The 17773-nt window shown below is 37.3% G+C and overlaps 2 protein-coding genes across 2 annotated transcripts in view; both read right to left on the reverse strand.

Moving 5' to 3' along the window:
- The window catches only part of LOC127857614 (estrogen receptor gamma-like), a 37659-nt gene extending 27973 nt beyond the window's left edge, over positions 1–9686 (reverse strand). Inside the window, exon 1 of the mRNA XM_052394095.1 lies at positions 6393–9686. Within this exon, the coding sequence (XP_052250055.1) occupies positions 6393–6435 (43 nt within the window). The 5' untranslated portion in view covers positions 6436–9686. The remainder of the gene's footprint in view (positions 1–6392) is intronic.
- Positions 9687–9832: 146 nt separating this feature from the next.
- The window catches only part of LOC127857615 (DNA repair protein RAD51 homolog 1), a 67667-nt gene continuing 59726 nt past the window's right edge, over positions 9833–17773 (reverse strand). Inside the window, exons 8-10 of the mRNA XM_052394097.1 lie at positions 16900–17029; positions 14852–14973; positions 9833–13580 (exon numbers count right to left, since the gene is read on the reverse strand). Coding sequence (XP_052250057.1) covers positions 13457–13580; positions 14852–14973; positions 16900–17029 — 376 coding nt within the window. The 3' untranslated portion in view covers positions 9833–13456. The remainder of the gene's footprint in view (positions 13581–14851; positions 14974–16899; positions 17030–17773) is intronic.

Below are 17773 nucleotides of genomic sequence, written 5' to 3' on the forward strand. Positions count from 1 at the left end.
TGCGTGCCGCGCTTCAAGGCCACGAGAGATGGATCAAAGGTGCCCACATTGCACGGAACAAAGCGGGGAGCTTTGCTCTAAGAAAATGTTGAGTGCGCTGTCAGATACAATCAGCTGGTTTTATTCGAATCTCTTCTCTTCAAATACCTAGATGCACTTTATTTAATTATTGCTTTTGAGCGGAAATCATTTAAGATATCGCGTGCGTAAACATCCCTTCCTTTGTGACTTCTTTGCATCTTTTTATTTTAAGTGCGTGTTGTTCGACAGATTGTTTAATGCGTAATTGGAAACGTCTTTTCTTCACAGTGGACTACAAAAAATATGTAATACCCCCCCCCCCCCAGTTCTTTCACAGTTATGTCTATAAATATTTAATGTAAGAGAGTCATTAAGGTCACCGTAACGTTAGCCTAATAATTAAACATTGTTTAAACATTTGGTAAAAGCCTATGTCTATGAATATTCATTACACTGGCCATGCGTCTTTATGACTGATACTTGAGTGGCTAACGTGTAGGGTCTTCAAACCGTCACTCTATTCCGCAAATCACATTAATTGGTCACCCGATCCGAGAACATGCTAGTGTATACTATACTACAACAATGTGTATTTAAAAAAACAAAAAACGACAGCGATTAATAAGTCTATTCATCCCCTATAAACAAATAATGCGTTAAAATATAATGTTTGCTAATGTCGTACATGGGAAAATAGGACGATGGGTAAGAGCTGTGCTCGTGTTGAATGACATTAATTGTAAATCAGTATATACACTTTCTGCGCGGATTAGGTTTACCCCCCCCCCCCCCGCCCCTACCACCACATCCCCCCCGCCCCTACCACCACATCCTCCCCTCCCCGCCAATGTCATTATAATCAAATCTGACCACATCAAAGAACAATTAACAAATGAAACAAAATACCGAGTACCTGATTTTAATAAATTGTTCACACATGGACACAATAGCAATTTTCAACCCTTCTGTCACTTAACGGTAGTAAATCAATAAAAGTAAACTGTGCACTGTACATCGGGGTGCGAAATAACCATTGAGACGTACACACACACTGCCAGAACTCAGCGGTCGTAGGTTCGATCCCCCGCTCATCCCAAATTTACAGTTTTTCGGTTAACCGATATGTATTGTACTAGGCGCGGCACACCGGGCACTTTAAGTGCAGATTGTCTCTGGAACGGGATATATCCTGTATCTCGCACAGCGGTCAACATCTTGACCACACAATTGCAAGCTTATGGGATGCTAAATGTTGCAGCAACGTCAGTATTAATAAATAAATACTTATACAAACCCACGCATGAACTATACATTGCACCTCTAAGTCATCGTCTGATTTCAACAGTGACGTTGACCCGGTCATATGAATAACCGGTGGTCAAGACTAGACATTCATTTTACAGCGAATACGCCGAGATGTGTTGTCCTGGTAAACTTCATATAATTGGCACATACATAAACATTAGCTGGGCACATGCTCAGCAGGGAGAGATAAGCTGTGGTCAGCCTAGGTCAGCTCAGGTCATGATTATATTTCAGACAACAAATATTTAACCCTTTGCATGCTGGGAAATTTGTCGTCTGCTAAAATGTCGTCTGCTTAATTTCTAAAATAAGCATTTTCTTCGATTTTTTTCAAAGAATATTATCAATATAGCAAACAGTTTGGATCCTGATGAGACGCCACGTTCTGTGGCGTCTCAGAACGTGGCGTCTCATCCGGATCCAAACTGTTTGCAAAGGCCTTCAAAATTCGGTTCCAGCACTAAAAGGGTTAAGCAGTGCTCTGTGAAAAGGTGGTTTACTGCAAGTGCATAATGTGTCGTCCCAGATGAGCCCGTGTAGTCTGCACCGGCTAATCAGGGACGACATTTTCCGCCTAAACTTGATTTTTGCTAAGAAGTGACTTTCTTGAAACGAAAATTATCATAACCGAGGAAAGTGTTGTCCCTGATTAGCCTCTGCGGACTGCACATGCTAATCTGGGACGACACTTAAAGCATATGCATTAAACCCCCTTTTCACAGAGCACGGCCAAAATAATTCTCTGTACGCAATTTCGTAGAAGATAATTGTTTTAAGCTCAGAGAAAAAAAAATGTCTCAGTGATTTGTCAATATATATACTGATAACAATTCAATAAATGTAACAGCAGGCTCTTTCCGAACTTTGAATCTGAGGTACATGATATTTTTTCCATTTGCGTTCATCAATTCAGAATGAAATTTCTTTGCTAAAGATACAATTAAATATAAAATTGGCTGAAAAAAAATACAGCTTTCTACTAAACTGTGTTTGCAATTATTATTAGCAAGTGCGTATACGTAATAATCATTAAAAAAATAATTATTTAAAACATGTTATGTTAACATAAGAACAACTTATGTATTAAATCTGTATTAATAAAACAATATATTGAAACTGTTCTACAAAAGACCACAAGCTCTTCCTTTAAACCAAAAAAGAACATCCGAACATCATAAACTATTTGGATTGCTAAGACCAGGATATGATGACACCACTAGGTAAATAATAATACATGCATATTGACAGATACACGCTGGTAATGCGGATACTTGGTTAACGGATCGCACTTCGATAACAGAGACAAACAAAAGCCTCGCGTGAATTATAACTTCCTTATATATTTTTTTAATTTATATCCTTAATTATGTTAGTTTTTGAGACACGGAACATGGTGGAGTTGACAAATGGTAATCTTTTCGTATTATGAAGGATGAATGCCATGGACGAATGACAGATTTTTGCAAAAAAAAGATAACATTCCTTCGAAAAGTAGCATAAAATGGACGATCAGATCCAGCTATTTCGACATTTTGCTGGTACTTTGCAGGCCAATACAAGGACGACAGTCCTCCACCCAAGCCGACGAGCACTATTTACAGGACACATTTATGCTTCCGACGTTTTTATTGCCGTCGTGTGCTTTATCAAATGACAAATGTAGAGCAACATAACCTAAGCGAGGCAAAACATACCAACTATATATGAGATGCGCTCTGGCGAAACGAGGCTTGATGCATGTGAGAAGTGTTGTTCCAGATTAGCCTATGCAATCCGCACAGGCTAATCAGGACAGACACTTTCCTCCTTTAACCCTTTGCATGCTGGGAAATTTGTCGTCTGCTAAAATGTCGTCTGCAGAATTTCTAAAATTAGCATTTTCTTCTATTTTTTTCAAAGAATACTATCAGAATAGAAAACAGTTTGGATCCTGATGAGACGCCACGTTTTGTGGCGTCTCATCTGGATCCAAACTGTTTGCAAAGGCCTTTAAAATTCGGTTCCCGCACTGAAAGGGTTAATAGAATTTTTCGTCTATGGGGGAAATTGCCGTCCTGAAAAGATCTGTTAAACTCCGATTGATTGACGGCTATTGTATGAACATTCAGCTGACCAAAGAAATGACCCCTATAAGGAAAACGCTGCTTCTAATCAAAGTAACTCCATAATTACGTTCATATTGTGAAGACCGATATATAGGAAAGACCGATTTATGTATCCAAGAGATGTTATGGTATATTTTACTGAAGGGTTTAGTTGATTTGCCGGAACGAGGCTCATATTTTCACGTGTTCTTTAATATACAAGGAACATACTTGTATTGGTCATAAATGTCAATTAAACCTGTCGCAACTTTTATGGTTATAAAGGTGCATTACATAGGCGTGCGTCGTACACGAGGTGAGTATAATAAATATAAACGCTATGATATGTAGATTTATGAAGCAAAATAATTCAGTTGTTTGTTTTCGCTAACACATTAAATGGGGTAGGTAAGTCGGCCTAAATAATGTATTCGTTTTTTTTTCATGAACGTAGTCTGTTAGCGAACATCCCTATGATGAACAAGTCGACTTTTAGTGGTGAAAAATGGCTTGTAACAGATTCAAATATCTAAACTTCATCTTCAGCGTTTAAAAATACTTCGCGACACGCATATGCCACTATCCTAAATGTATCACCAAATAAACTTCGATAGTCTCTATCGATCGCCTTGTACAAATCAAACGTTATCGTTGGAATCGTTAACTATAAAAAAACAATATATAACTAGTGGGGTTTATTTAATGCTTATAAAATAGCAAGTTAAATATCGCCCGATTGGTGCAAAAAGGTACCATTTGACATTTAAATAAATTGGAACAAATTCACTGAACTCACAATACCCCCCCCCCCCCCCAATCGCAGTACGATGATTACTTTTATGCTACCGTTATTGTTCTATATTAAAACGTTTTTATCTGAGGAATCCAAGGACAACATAGCACCAACCTATAATTGTTTCAGAAAGAATGAAAGAAGCAAAATCCGTTTTTATTAGCTCAGATTTACATTCATAATCCGATTGCAATAAATAGTCGTTAAATAACATCGTGATATAGCAACATTTTAATATTTATTATTTCAGCCTCAGGTGTAATGACAATTAAATTGATTTTGCCATGAGGTGTATTAGGCACGCGCAAATTAACAAAATATGGTAACTTCTCGAGCTTAAAGGGACATCTGAAAATGTAGTGACTAAGCGAGCTTAAGGGGGCCTTTTCACGTTTGGGTAAATTGACAAAATTTAAGAAAATGTTTCAGATGCGCAAATTGTGGCTTTAGTTATGATATTTGTGAGGAACCAGTTATAATGAACATTTACCATTTTAAAAATATCCTTTAAATGCATGTTTGGGCGATTTAAAAACCTGAAAATTATAGAGCGTTGCAACGCAAAACGATTGAATAATTTGGAGAGTTCTATTGTTGTATATTTATTTTGTGATACTACAAATATTGCGTATGTAAAGTATAAAATACAGCACTCATTGTGTGAGCACGGATGGCCGAGTGATCTAAGCGATAGATTTGTATTCCAGGGGTCAGTGGTTCGAGCCCGTTGAGGGTTACCTTTTTTCTGTCTTTAATTTTATTCTTGGTCTTTTTTTACTGGAGCTTTTTAGATCCACTGTTTACATTTATCAATATAAAGCATTTAATGACAAACTTCAATACATGCCAAAATCTGTGAAAAGGCCTCTTTAAAGAGACATATCGGCAATCTGGTTACTAACCGAACTTTTTAAAGGGACATATCAACAATGTGGTTACTAAGCGAACTTAAAGGGACATTTCAACAATGTGGTTACTAAGCGAACTTAAAGGGACATATCAACAATCTGGTTACTAAGCGAACTTAAAGAGACATATCAACAATGTGTTTACAAAGCGAACTTAAGGGAGCATTTCCAGCGTGGGTAACTTAATAATTTTACAGGGTCATATCGACAGCATTTCCCATAATACATGTATTTCGAAACAACATGTACATGTTACAAATGTTTATATATGGAATTTTTCTTAGTTTGTAAGCAGATTCATTTGAAAACAATATGCACGACGTCCAAGTTTTCTAATTTGTTTGATTTTATTCATATTTTAGACGAATTTGCACATCTGCCTACACAATCGCACATACTTCTATAAATGTGCATATCCACTATCTATCTACATTTTCCATAGACGTTGCGTGAGCGCCCAATGTTATCTTATGAGAATTTTATATAATATACAATTTCAAATTTTTCTACTGTTGACTGGTCGATCACGAAGACGAAAATGTCACCGATTTTATTTTCATCGTATTTCCGATTACCCACATACATCAAGCCTGACAAACACATCCTTTTAAGTAAGCTCTCAATATTTGTGTTGTTTAAAAGAGTTTTTCCTGTCCATCCCTCTTGCGTCATTAATTGATATATTGCCATTTAAACGGCATCTGCTGATAAGTAATGCATTGCACACACATGTGCATTCGCTCAAAATGCTTCTGTAAATATGGAGCCAGTGTTTATAAAAATGTTTACAATGTTGGGTCACTTCGACCCGATCTGTGCGCCCTTCAAGGACATGGTATGTGAACATTATTTGCATTGGAAAACGTCTATTTATAGCGTACATGTACTTCCTATTGTTCCGACTTGGAACGAATTAATTTCAATTTACAAAACCGGTATTATTTATTTCATCTGTTACAGACAATAATAATTTACATGCTATCTTTTAGTTAGGAACAAACAATGGTGTGTTCTAAATCTTATTTAAATATTAATAAATATCACAACAGAACAGAATATCGTAATATGTGTTAACAATTCCACAAAACAATGTAAGTACATGCACTTTTGTAAATATATGTCGTCTGTTAATTACTAAGGAAACAATCGCGTGATTTTGATAACAATAAATACGCGTTTGATGCGTAATTTGCAAAAATGTAACACTTATTAACATAATCACCACTAATAAACGATAATATAAATTAATAAAAATAAGTTTCCATTAATGTCTCGACTTACCTTGTGATATAGTATCCGACTTTATTGCGCAATAAATACACATTTGACAGTCCAGATCATTTCTCTTATCGTTCGTATTTCCTCTCTCGAATCTATACTTTAGTAAACATCGTAAGCAGTCCCAAGACAAAGACAGTGTTGTTAAATACACTTCGCACTATATTGTGTTTTATCTTTTGAAAAAAACAACAACACATTATTATGAGCTGTGATCCACCGTCCGTAATTCTTAAACAACAAGGTTACTAGTATATCACGTTCACTAGTGTAGATATATAGGCTTCGATAGGTCAAACTGACCTAAGCGAACTCCAGATCGCTCCGGGTTAGAAAACACTGAGAAAATACGGTGATATTGTTAATCGTAACGAACAGATCATAAACAGACACGAGATAAAAGTATGTAAGTATGTAAGCAGTGATATAAATTGCGATATATCGAAAAACAAGAACATATGTTTTTGTTCGGCTAAGGTCACGGTGGTCGTATTCGCTTTTCATTTATAGAAATAGTCTATAGGAAGGTTCATGAAACGGTCAGTGTCTACTGGTCATTGTAGACTAACCCGTGACGTTTATATCTACTTATAACCTCATTTGACCGACAGATAAACCGCGACCGTGGCATGACCTGCGTCTGTTCAGACTTAACAATCGACCGTTTTGTTAGGACTATTTGCATTGCGTAAGCATATGACATTTTCAGTTATCGGTGTTATACGGCGGTTAATAATTCAACTAAAGTCTGTTTCATTAATGTGGTGCGCAACGTACGTTAATTTTCCGTAACTTGGTTATGCAACACATATTTCAACATAATATATATCTTAACGTTTTTAAAATAATCTTAAAAATATCGATGATTATTTAAAGCATTAACCGTTATAAAGTACATCTCCGTATTTCACATCATTATTTTTGTAAACAAAAATCGATTGCACTGGGTCACTATGACCCAACGAATAGAGTGCAAACCGCATTTTGGAACCGGAGTGCAAAAGGTTGCTTTTTCTGGCGTATACAATCGGCATTTGATGGATAAGAAAATCTTTGTAGGTTGGATGTCAGCCTGTTACAAGTTGGCTGAAAGATAAACGTTAAGTTACGGCGTATAAAGAAGAGGACCAGTCAATATTGTCGATGCGGAAACCCCGTATAGTTTCAAAGAACGCTTGAATAAACACTTGAAAGGAAAAATGTTTGAGTACTAAATGAAAAGGGTGCTGTTTTAACACATTAACAGTAAACTATACTAAATACACACTTAATCAGTCACCATATTATACCATGTACACGTGGGACACACACAAAACTGTAATATAAGAAGTCCGCATGACGGAGGGCTAAAAAAGGACTTGGTCCATACTAACGACCCCGCAGACCACTCTACAGCCTGTACAGGTATGTTGAATATCGGATTATAAAATGTTTACGGGCTCTACCACAATGTTCTAATGGAATGCTGTGGACAGCCATTATCAAACTCGTATTGATTTTCCTATTAAAAATTTGAGCCACATATTCTAAGGATTTGGTAATGTAACGACTCGCCTCATAACTTGATTTTCCTATTCAAAATTTGAGTCACATATTCTTAGGATTTGGTAATGTAACGACTCGCCCCCTTAACGACATCCCCCGTACGTGTTTTATAACGATTTGGGGGTTGACCATAAAAAAACAATGTAACAGGATGGAATTTGAGAGGCTCTTAACTTTGTCACTGAACAAGATTCGTGCATTTCGTTAGCAGTTGTATAGCCGGATAATTAAACCCCAAGTCAATTCAAATAATAAACAAAACAAATAGAACGAATCAGTTTTAAACATTTTAAAATAATTGCTAAAAACTCAGAAATATTTTTTATGTCAAAGTATCAAATACTCGAAACGATCACCTTCGTAACTAAAACTTATCCATTGTTCCAAATCTGTTAAATAGTATCAAACGAACAAGGTAGCAGCGACTTAGATGAATTAATATTGTGTTAGAACCCGCTCTTTCAAATGACAAGTCGAATAATGTCATTTATTCTTAATATTTCGGTATGTACAAACGAATTTCCCCTGAAAAAAGAATCTTCTATTGGCATGTTGTGTTCGAATCGAGCAGATTGGACAGTTCAAGACCAGGTCATTTGTTGATAACATTGCCCCGATATGCGCCACAGTTTCCTTCGATCCGCAAAAAATCAACAACAGCTTCGATAAAAGGGAGTCAACTGAGGAACAGTCGAAGTTTTGCTGTGATTAACCATTGATGAAAGGGAGAAAACTCGTGAACTGTCAAAGTATTGTTGATTAACCATTGATGAAAGGGAGAAAACTCGCGAACTGTCGAAGTATTGCTGATTAATGGGAAGTAACTCAAATTGTTCATGCAAAACACATGATAATTACATTTGCATTTAGTACAAGGCGCAAATTAGATAATAAACATACTGAACAATATGTTTGAAACACCCTTAATTTACAAAACAGTAGGTATCAGTGAAATAACTTACTAATATTTAAAACCACTGTATATCCTCCCTATAGATATTCAACATTGATTAAACTGCTAAAAAATGAAAATATTTAATTTTCAACAGAATTAGTTTCAAGTGTATTAAATATTCATATTCAGATAACAGAAGAATGGGCAAGATATAACAATTACTGCATGACGAATGACACAAATGAAATCAATAAAATAATCCATAAGCATTATGTGTGCGCATTTAAAAACAGTCAAATTCAACTTATACTTGTAATGTAGGACAAAAATTGATATCTTGTATGACAAACATAATAAAACATAAAATGAAACTCAATTACATGTATACTTTAACAAGAGATGTATTTGTCAGAAACACAATGCCCCAATATGCGCTGCTTTGAAGCCATATATTTGACCTTTGACCTTATCAAGTTGCTATCTTCAATGTTGCAAAAGCTATGACCAATGTTTTCGGACAGATTCCATATATTTGACCTTTGACCTTGAATGATGACCTTTATCTTTCACCACTCAAAGTGTGCAGCTCCATGAGATACACATGCATGCCAAATATCATGTTGCTATCTTCAATATTGCAAAAGTTATGGGCAATGTTGAAGTTTTTGGATGGACGGACAGACTGACTTACGGAGAGTTAAACTGCTATATTCCACCCTACCGGGGGCATAAAAACTTAATAAATGATTCCTTTGCATCCTCAGTGAATCATCTGCTCCAGCTGCAATACAAATATTAGTTAACTGTTTAAGAGTCCCAGAGCAACATTTGACTTCAAAATTAGACATTCATAAAGAGTTATTAAGTTTAAACTTTGGTATAGTTTTTCCTGTTTACCATTGAAATCAATTGTTAAATTACGCAGTTGAAAGCTATTTTATTAGCTTACAGCTGCAAGCTATGTGTTGCATCTGAATTAATTATGATTCAAGCTAGTTAATACTGTGCTTCTACTGTGGTTTATTCAACAGTAAACAAAGTCATGTTATTACAGTATATGTGAAAAAAGGACCATAGGATCTTGAGTATAAAGAAAACCAGCAAATTCGTTGAATTGATATCCCCCGCCAATATGCTTCTGGACACAAAAGTGTTATATTTGACACTCAAAAAAGCATTTTATCAAGATAAAAAGGGCCATAACTCCGTTATTAACAGATGTACAATTCCATTTGGCGTGCATCATCCTCTTATCCATATATATACTCATACCAAGTTTCAATGAAATCCACCAAAACAATTCCAAGATATGGCTCCGGACACAAGAGTGCCAGACGGACGGAAAGACGGACGGACAGACAACGCCAAAACAATATCCCTCCACCTATGGCGCGGGATAATTACTCAATATCTACATATTTAAACACCGCCATTGTACTTAGATATACATTGTGTACACAATTTATTTCAAATTTCAAACATAAGCATAGTTCATACATACAAACTTTACAGTATAGAAAATGTAAAGTAGTAATATAGGTCAACAAAGATAAACTAATAAACTGCTGCGCCATGAGCGCATGATACGCCCGTCGTTCGCCAATGAAGTAGTAAGGTAATAAATAACCCTTTGAATCATTTTTTTACTTCAGTTTATTTAATGAAATCACGAAATTTTGACGAACAAAGTCGCATAACTCTGGAACGACAATTCAGAATTCCGTCAAAAATGAAAGGGGATCAGGGTTTATGAATATTAAGATTGTGTTAAAATTTGAAAAAAATCCATCGAAGGATATTTGAGCTACGGTAGGACATTCAATGAAATCACGAAATTTTGACGAACAAAGTCCCATAACTCTGGAACGACAATTCAGAATTCCGTCAAAAACGAAAGGGGATCAGGGTTTATCAATATTAAGATTGTGTTGAAATTTGAAAAAAATCCATCGAAGGATATTTGAGCTACAGTAGGACATTCAATGAAATCACGAAATTTTGACGAACAAAGTCCCATAACTCTGGAACGACAATTCAGAATTCCGTCAAAAACGAAAGGGGATCAGGGTTTATCAATATTAAGATTGTGTTAAAATTTGAAGAAAATCTGTCAAAGGATATTTGACGTAGCGTACGACATTAACAGACGGACGGACGGACGGACGGACAGACGGACGGACGACGGACGGACAGACGGACGGACAGACGGACGGACAGACGGACGCGGGGTATACCATAATACGTCCCGTCATAGACGGGCGTATAAAAACTAAACACAAAATTAATAAACATTTTAGAAAACATGATGACAATATGTTTACAGCAGTATGACACTGTAAACTGATGTTTTATGATATTTTGAAGGACATATGCATAATATTTTACAGAGGTGAACAACACATAAACATCATTCACATAATCTTGTTGAGAAAACATATATTGGCTGGTCTCGGGGTAAACCTGGCTTAACCCTTTACCACTTAGATACGTATTTAACCCTTATACACTTTGATACGTATTTAACCCTTTATCACTTAGATACGTATTAAACCCTTTACCACTTAGATACGAATCTAACCCTTTATCACTTAGATACGTATTTAACCCTTTACCACTTAGATACGTATTTAACCCTTTACCACTTACATACGTATTTAACCCTTTACCCTTAGATACGTATTTAACCCTTTACCACTTAGATACGTATTTAACCCTTTACCACTTACATACGTATTTAACCCATTACCACTTAGAAATTTATTTAACCCTTTACCATTAAGATATTTATTCTGATGCATTTGTGGTCGCTAAGAAAGTTAAATTTAATAAAAGGCCTTTCTTACCAGATTCAAGTTTTAAAGGCTTTATTTCCAACCCTTGGATACTGATGAGCAGCAAACAGCATAAAACCTTAACAGACTGCGAGTTACTCGCAGGCTGTTCTGGTTTAATGCTGTTTGCACATAGGGCTTCATTTCCAACCGTTAGATACTGATGCGCAGCAAACAGCATAAAACCTTAACAGACTGCGAGTTACTCGCAGGCTATTCTGGTTTAATGCTGTTTGCACATAGCCATTTTCACTTTGCTTCTGAATGGGAAAGGGTTAATTCATGTAATGCAAAGCATCTTGTCAGTTTAGCCTGCACAGTCCCCAGAGGCTAATCAAGTGACACTTTCAACATGTATGGAGTTTTCAACATAAAGGAAGTCCATTCTAAATACAAATCCAGTGTACGCGGAAAGTGGTGTCCCTCAATAGCCAGAGGACTGCACCAGTGTACGCGGAAAGTGGTGTCCCTCAATAGCCAGAGGACTGCAAAGGTGTAATCTTGGTCAACACTTTACGCACATGCTATCAGCCAGGTTTTCCTGGAGACTGGTTAAATTTTACATATATTCAAGCAAAGTCATGAAGATAAAACGAAGGCAAGTCAATAGCAGAAAATAAAAGATCAAGAGTGACAACAAAACAAGAGGGGACCTGAGACATGCAGAAACTAAACTGCTGTGTGCAGATTATGTGATGTTTGTGTAACAACTGCAGTTTTCATCAAGTTTTTCACTATGTACAACACAGATTTAATATAAGAACAAATGTAAGTTTTACTATCAATAAAAACAACAAAACACCATACAGCTGATCAAAATTTGACTTTAGGGTCATTATTTGAATAAACTTAGAGGAGGACCACTAGACAATCTTACAAGTCAAACATGAAATCACTGACCCTTGTTGCTTTAGAGGAGATTTTTGAAGATTTCATTTTTAAAATCTATTTTTATCTCTAGTAACCTAAATCTGCAATGGACTAGAGCAATTTGAACAACTTTGACAGTGGGACTACACAAGAATAATTCCTGTAAAGTTTGATCAAAATCTGCTAAGACAAGAAACAAACTCACAGTAGTCACGAATATCCACTGATGCCCAATATCGAAATATGAAGTACGTTGTAATAATTTATTACAGAAATTGATAATTTAAAAGGGTAATAATACAAGACATTTTTTATATAGGAAAATAATAAAAATAAATAATGACAAAATTGACGCAATTTAAGTGTTGTATGTTGTTAGAGTTCTTTGTCAGACAAGTAAACATATACAGACAAACAGATGTCCTTGGTAGATCCAGTGAGTCGCGTTCTGAGAAAACTGGGCATAATGCATGTGCGTAAAGTGTCGTCCTAGATTAGCCTGTGCAGTCCGCACAGGCTTATCAGGGACGACACTTTCCGCTTTTATGACAATTTTCGCTTAAATGAAGTCTCTTCTTAGCAAAAATCCAATTTAGGCGGAAAGTGTCGTCCCTGATTAGCTTGTGCGGACAGCATCTGGGACGACACTTTACGCACATGCATTATGCCCAGTTTTCTCAGAAAACGACTCTAGTATACTCACATCAAATTCGTTGAAGTTCGTACAAAAAACAATTTGCAAACAGATCTTGAGGAACCAATGTCTTAGAACATTCTAAACTCATTCTTGTTCTAACCATTGATCAACCAACATGCTCCTCAGAACAAAATCTAGGTTGGTCTACATCCACCCGTCGACCTTATCAACACTTTCTAGCTTATGGCATGATAAGCAAGGCTCTGCAAGAGACAGGGATGTCATCGTTTCAGTCTTTGGCGTCCCCAATTCCGTCTGCGTTGATCGCGAACATGGCCTCAGCCTCTGGCAGACACGGAGAGTCGTAGATCTTGCAGATTCTTGTTTCTCCACGCCCCTTTCGAAGGCTCAGTCTACAAAACAAGTTTTTTTTGTTAGGTTGAATCTTAAGATCAGGTAAAGTGTTGAGCCTTTTGTCACTAGATTTACACTTTTGTAACTAGATTCACACTTTTTACTAAATTCACACTTTGATGCATTTGTAGTCCCGTAAAAAGTTAAATGAACCCTTTACCACTTAGATACATATTTTCACGCATTTGTAGCCCCTCAGAAAGTTATATTTAATTAAAAAACTTTTCTTACTAGATTCAAGTTTTTAAGGCTTCATCTCCAAGCCTAAGAAAATTATGAGCAGCAAACAGCATAAAACCTGAACAGGCTGCAAGTGACTTGCAGGCTGTTCTGGTTTTATGCTGTTTGCACATAGCCATTTTCACTTTGCTTCTAAGTGGGGAAGGGATTTAAGTTTTAAAGGCTAACATTTACAACCCTATTATACAGATGAGCAGCAAACAGTATTTAACCTCAACAGACTGCATGTTACACACGTGCAGGGTGACAGACCAACCAACAGACATCAAACAGGGTTATATCAATATACCCCACCACACAAATTTTAAATGCGGAAGTTAAGTTATTTTTCATATATATTTTTGAAGAAAGAATCAGAACAATGAATCATTTTACTGATAACATGTGTCATGATGTTCCCACACACTATATGTAGAAAGAAAAAATAATCATGCTAAAAAATAAATAAGCACCGCTTTTTCAGCTTCATTTAATGTCAAATAAAGAATGCGTACATCATTAGGCATAAAAAGAGTATGGCAAACTAGACCTAATCTTGACCTCAAAGTGATGATATAAGCGAATGGCCCGTCAAACAAGAAACTGTCGGAGACGGGTGATGCTCCCCAAAGTTTTTTTGGTCACAATATTGCACTATATATTCAGATAAAAGGAAACGTCTTGAGGGCACAGTAGTTGGGGGGGACAAGATTTTTTTTATAGAAAATTTCAAAGGGCCTTAACTCTGTGAAAAATCATCCGACCAGAACCCGCTGATAATATGCACATCTCCTCTTGGTAGTGAAGCTACCCATAAAGTTTCATTGAATTCCGGTCATTAGTTGCTGAGAAATATCCCGGACAAAAATTGTGCACGGACAGACAGACGCACACACGGACAGACGAAGTGGCGACTATATGCTCCCCCCAAAATAAATTTTGGGGGAGCATAAAAACTGACAAAGTGACTCCAATATACCCCCTGTCTTTAAGTATGCTTACAGAGGTATCATGAACATTTAATATGCAACTATTACGATTTAAAATGTACCTTGTCGTAGATGCATGTGCGATAATGTTTCCACCAATGGGCTTCTTGGGGTCTGCAGAAAACATGGCCGCACCATCCACTTGTGCCACCACCTGGTTTGTGATCACCACGGCAACACCAAACTGAAATTAACACAAGGGTTGGGTACACTGTGTTTGTTATAATATGCTTACATAATTATGTACTTGTGATCAAAGTTCTCAAGGGACTGACTTAGCAAATGGAAACAGCTAAACAGGCCAATATTGGATAATTCAAGGACCATAAATCTAATATATTAGCCTCCATATTGTAAGGGGGGGAAGGAGGGGGCAGAAATAAAAAGACCAATTACAAAAGATGTTTATTCAACATGTATGCCCGAAAATTTTTACCAAGCAAATTCATAAAATTATCTTTTCTTCAAAACTCATCAGCATAACTGTTGACATGACCCTAAGCATTCTCTAGGTATTGTGCTTAAACCAATTTCATGACACAAACCCTTGTGACCTTGACCTTTTACCAGATAACCTTAATAAATAAGGGTCATACTTTCTACCCAAGTCACCCGTGCACCAATATGCAAGATCCTAGGTCAAGCATACTCAAGATATTTTGTGGTAACAAATTCCTTTTAACAAGTCCCTGTGATATTGACATTTGTCCCCGTAATCAATATGCCTAATTCTTACCTCCCAAGGAACCAGCATGCAAATTAAGACGATCCAAGGTCAATTCATTCTCTAGATATCATGAAGAAACCCAATTCTTCATAGAAACTCGTGGCCTTGAACTTTGACCTGGCGACCTTTCATTCCTCCCATGTAACCACTAATCCATTTGGATTATGGTAGATCAAAGGTTCTTAAAACAATATTGCCATACCAAATTTCTTCTTGCAAGACCCAGTTACCATGACCTTTAACAAGGTGACCTAAAATTCAACAGGCTTAAACCCTTTCTCAAAAGTAACCACTTCACATATTTTGATATTGGGCCAAGGCCATCTCAAAAGTTCTTGCACAAACAAATTTACTATGACAACCCCATGTATCCTTGACCTTTTACTTCAAAATAGACCGGCGTCTATCTTTCCTCCAACATAACCATGATAATAAAATGCATGGTTGTATGTTAAAGGTATCTCTAACAAGATGTGTTTGTGAAACACAATGTCCCCCTATATGACGTTTGACCTTGAAGGATGACCTTGACCTTGACCCTTCACCACTCAAAATGTGCAGCTCCTTGAGATACACACGCATTTCAAATATAAAATTGCTAGCTTCAATATTGCAGAAGTGACAATACATGAGCAATTTTGACCCATATATTTGACCTTGAAGGATGACCTTGACCTTTCACCACTCAAAATGTGCAGATCGATGAGATACACATGCATGCCAAATATCAAGTTGCTATCTTCAATATTGCAAAAGTATTCATAAAATAAGCGATTTGGGCCACATATATTTGACCTCTAACCTTGAAGGATGACCTTGACCTTTCACCACTCAAAATGTGCAGCTCCATGAGATACACATGCATGCCAAATATCAAGTTGCTATCTTCAATATTGCAAAAGAATTCATAAAATAAGCGATTTGGACCACATATATTTGACCTCTGACCTTGAAGGATGACCTTGACCTTTCACCACTCAAAATGTGCAGCTCCATGAGATACACATGCATGCAAAATATCAAGTTGCTATCTTCAATATTGCAAAAGTATTCATAAAATGAGCAATTTTGGCCACATATATTTGACCTCTGACCTTGACCTTTCACCACTCAAAATGTGCAGCTTCATGAGATACACATGCATGCCAAATATGAAGTTGCTATCTTCAATATAGCAAAAGTTATTGCAAAATGTTAAAGTTGGCGCAAACCAACCAACAGACCAACCAACCAACCAACAGACCAACAGACAGGGCAAAAACAATATGTCCCCCACTACTATAGTGGGGGACATAAAAATTGCAGGGAAACAAAAACTCTACAAAGTGAACACTTCTTATGCGAGCATATTACAACATATATATACACAATATACACAAATACCTCGTCTGCTAGTCGGAGAAGCATTCTCAAGAAGCGTGCCAGGTGCATCTGTCTAGCAGCGAGCTCCCCTCTACCAGAGTAGTCTGTCCTATAGAGAGCTGTGGCACTGTCCACTACCAGGAGGGCGTACCTGAATACAAGAAAACAAGGGACGGGTAAGTACAGGATACCTATCACAGAGTAGTCTGTCCTATACAGAGCTGTGGCACTGTCCACTACCAGGAGGGCGTACCTGAATACAAGAATACAGGGGAAGGGTAAGTACGGGATACCTCTCACAGAGTAGTCTGTCCTATAGAGAGCTGTGGCACTGTCCACTACTAGGAGGGCATACCTGAATACAAGAATACAGGGGAAGGGTAAGTACGGGATACCTCTCCCGAGTAGTCTGTCCTATAGAGAGCTGTGGCACTGTCCACTACCAGGAGGGCATACCTGAATACAAGGGAAGGGTAGGTATGGGATACCTCTCCCAGAGTAGTCTGTCCTATAGAGAGCTGTGGCACTGTCCACTACCAGGAGGGCGTACCTGAATACAAGGGAAGGGTAGGTATGGGATACCTCTCCCAGAGTAGTCTGTCCTATAGAGAGCTGTGGCACTGTCCACTACCAGGAGGGCGTACCTGAATACAAGGGAAGGGTAGGCATGGGATACCTCTCCCAGAGTAGTCTGTCCTATAGAGAGCAGTGGCACTGTCCACTACCAGGAGGGCATACCTGAATACAAGGGAAGGGTAGGTATGGGATACCTCTCCCAGAGTAGTCTGTCCTATAGAGAGCAGTGGCACTGTCCACTACCAGGAGGGCATACCTGAATATAAGGGAAGGGTAGGAATGGGATACCTCTCCCAGAGTAGTCTGTCCTATAGAGAGC

Source organism: Dreissena polymorpha, chromosome 14, assembly GCF_020536995.1.
Source record: "Dreissena polymorpha isolate Duluth1 chromosome 14, UMN_Dpol_1.0, whole genome shotgun sequence".
Classification (NCBI taxonomy): domain Eukaryota; kingdom Metazoa; phylum Mollusca; class Bivalvia; order Myida; family Dreissenidae; genus Dreissena; species Dreissena polymorpha.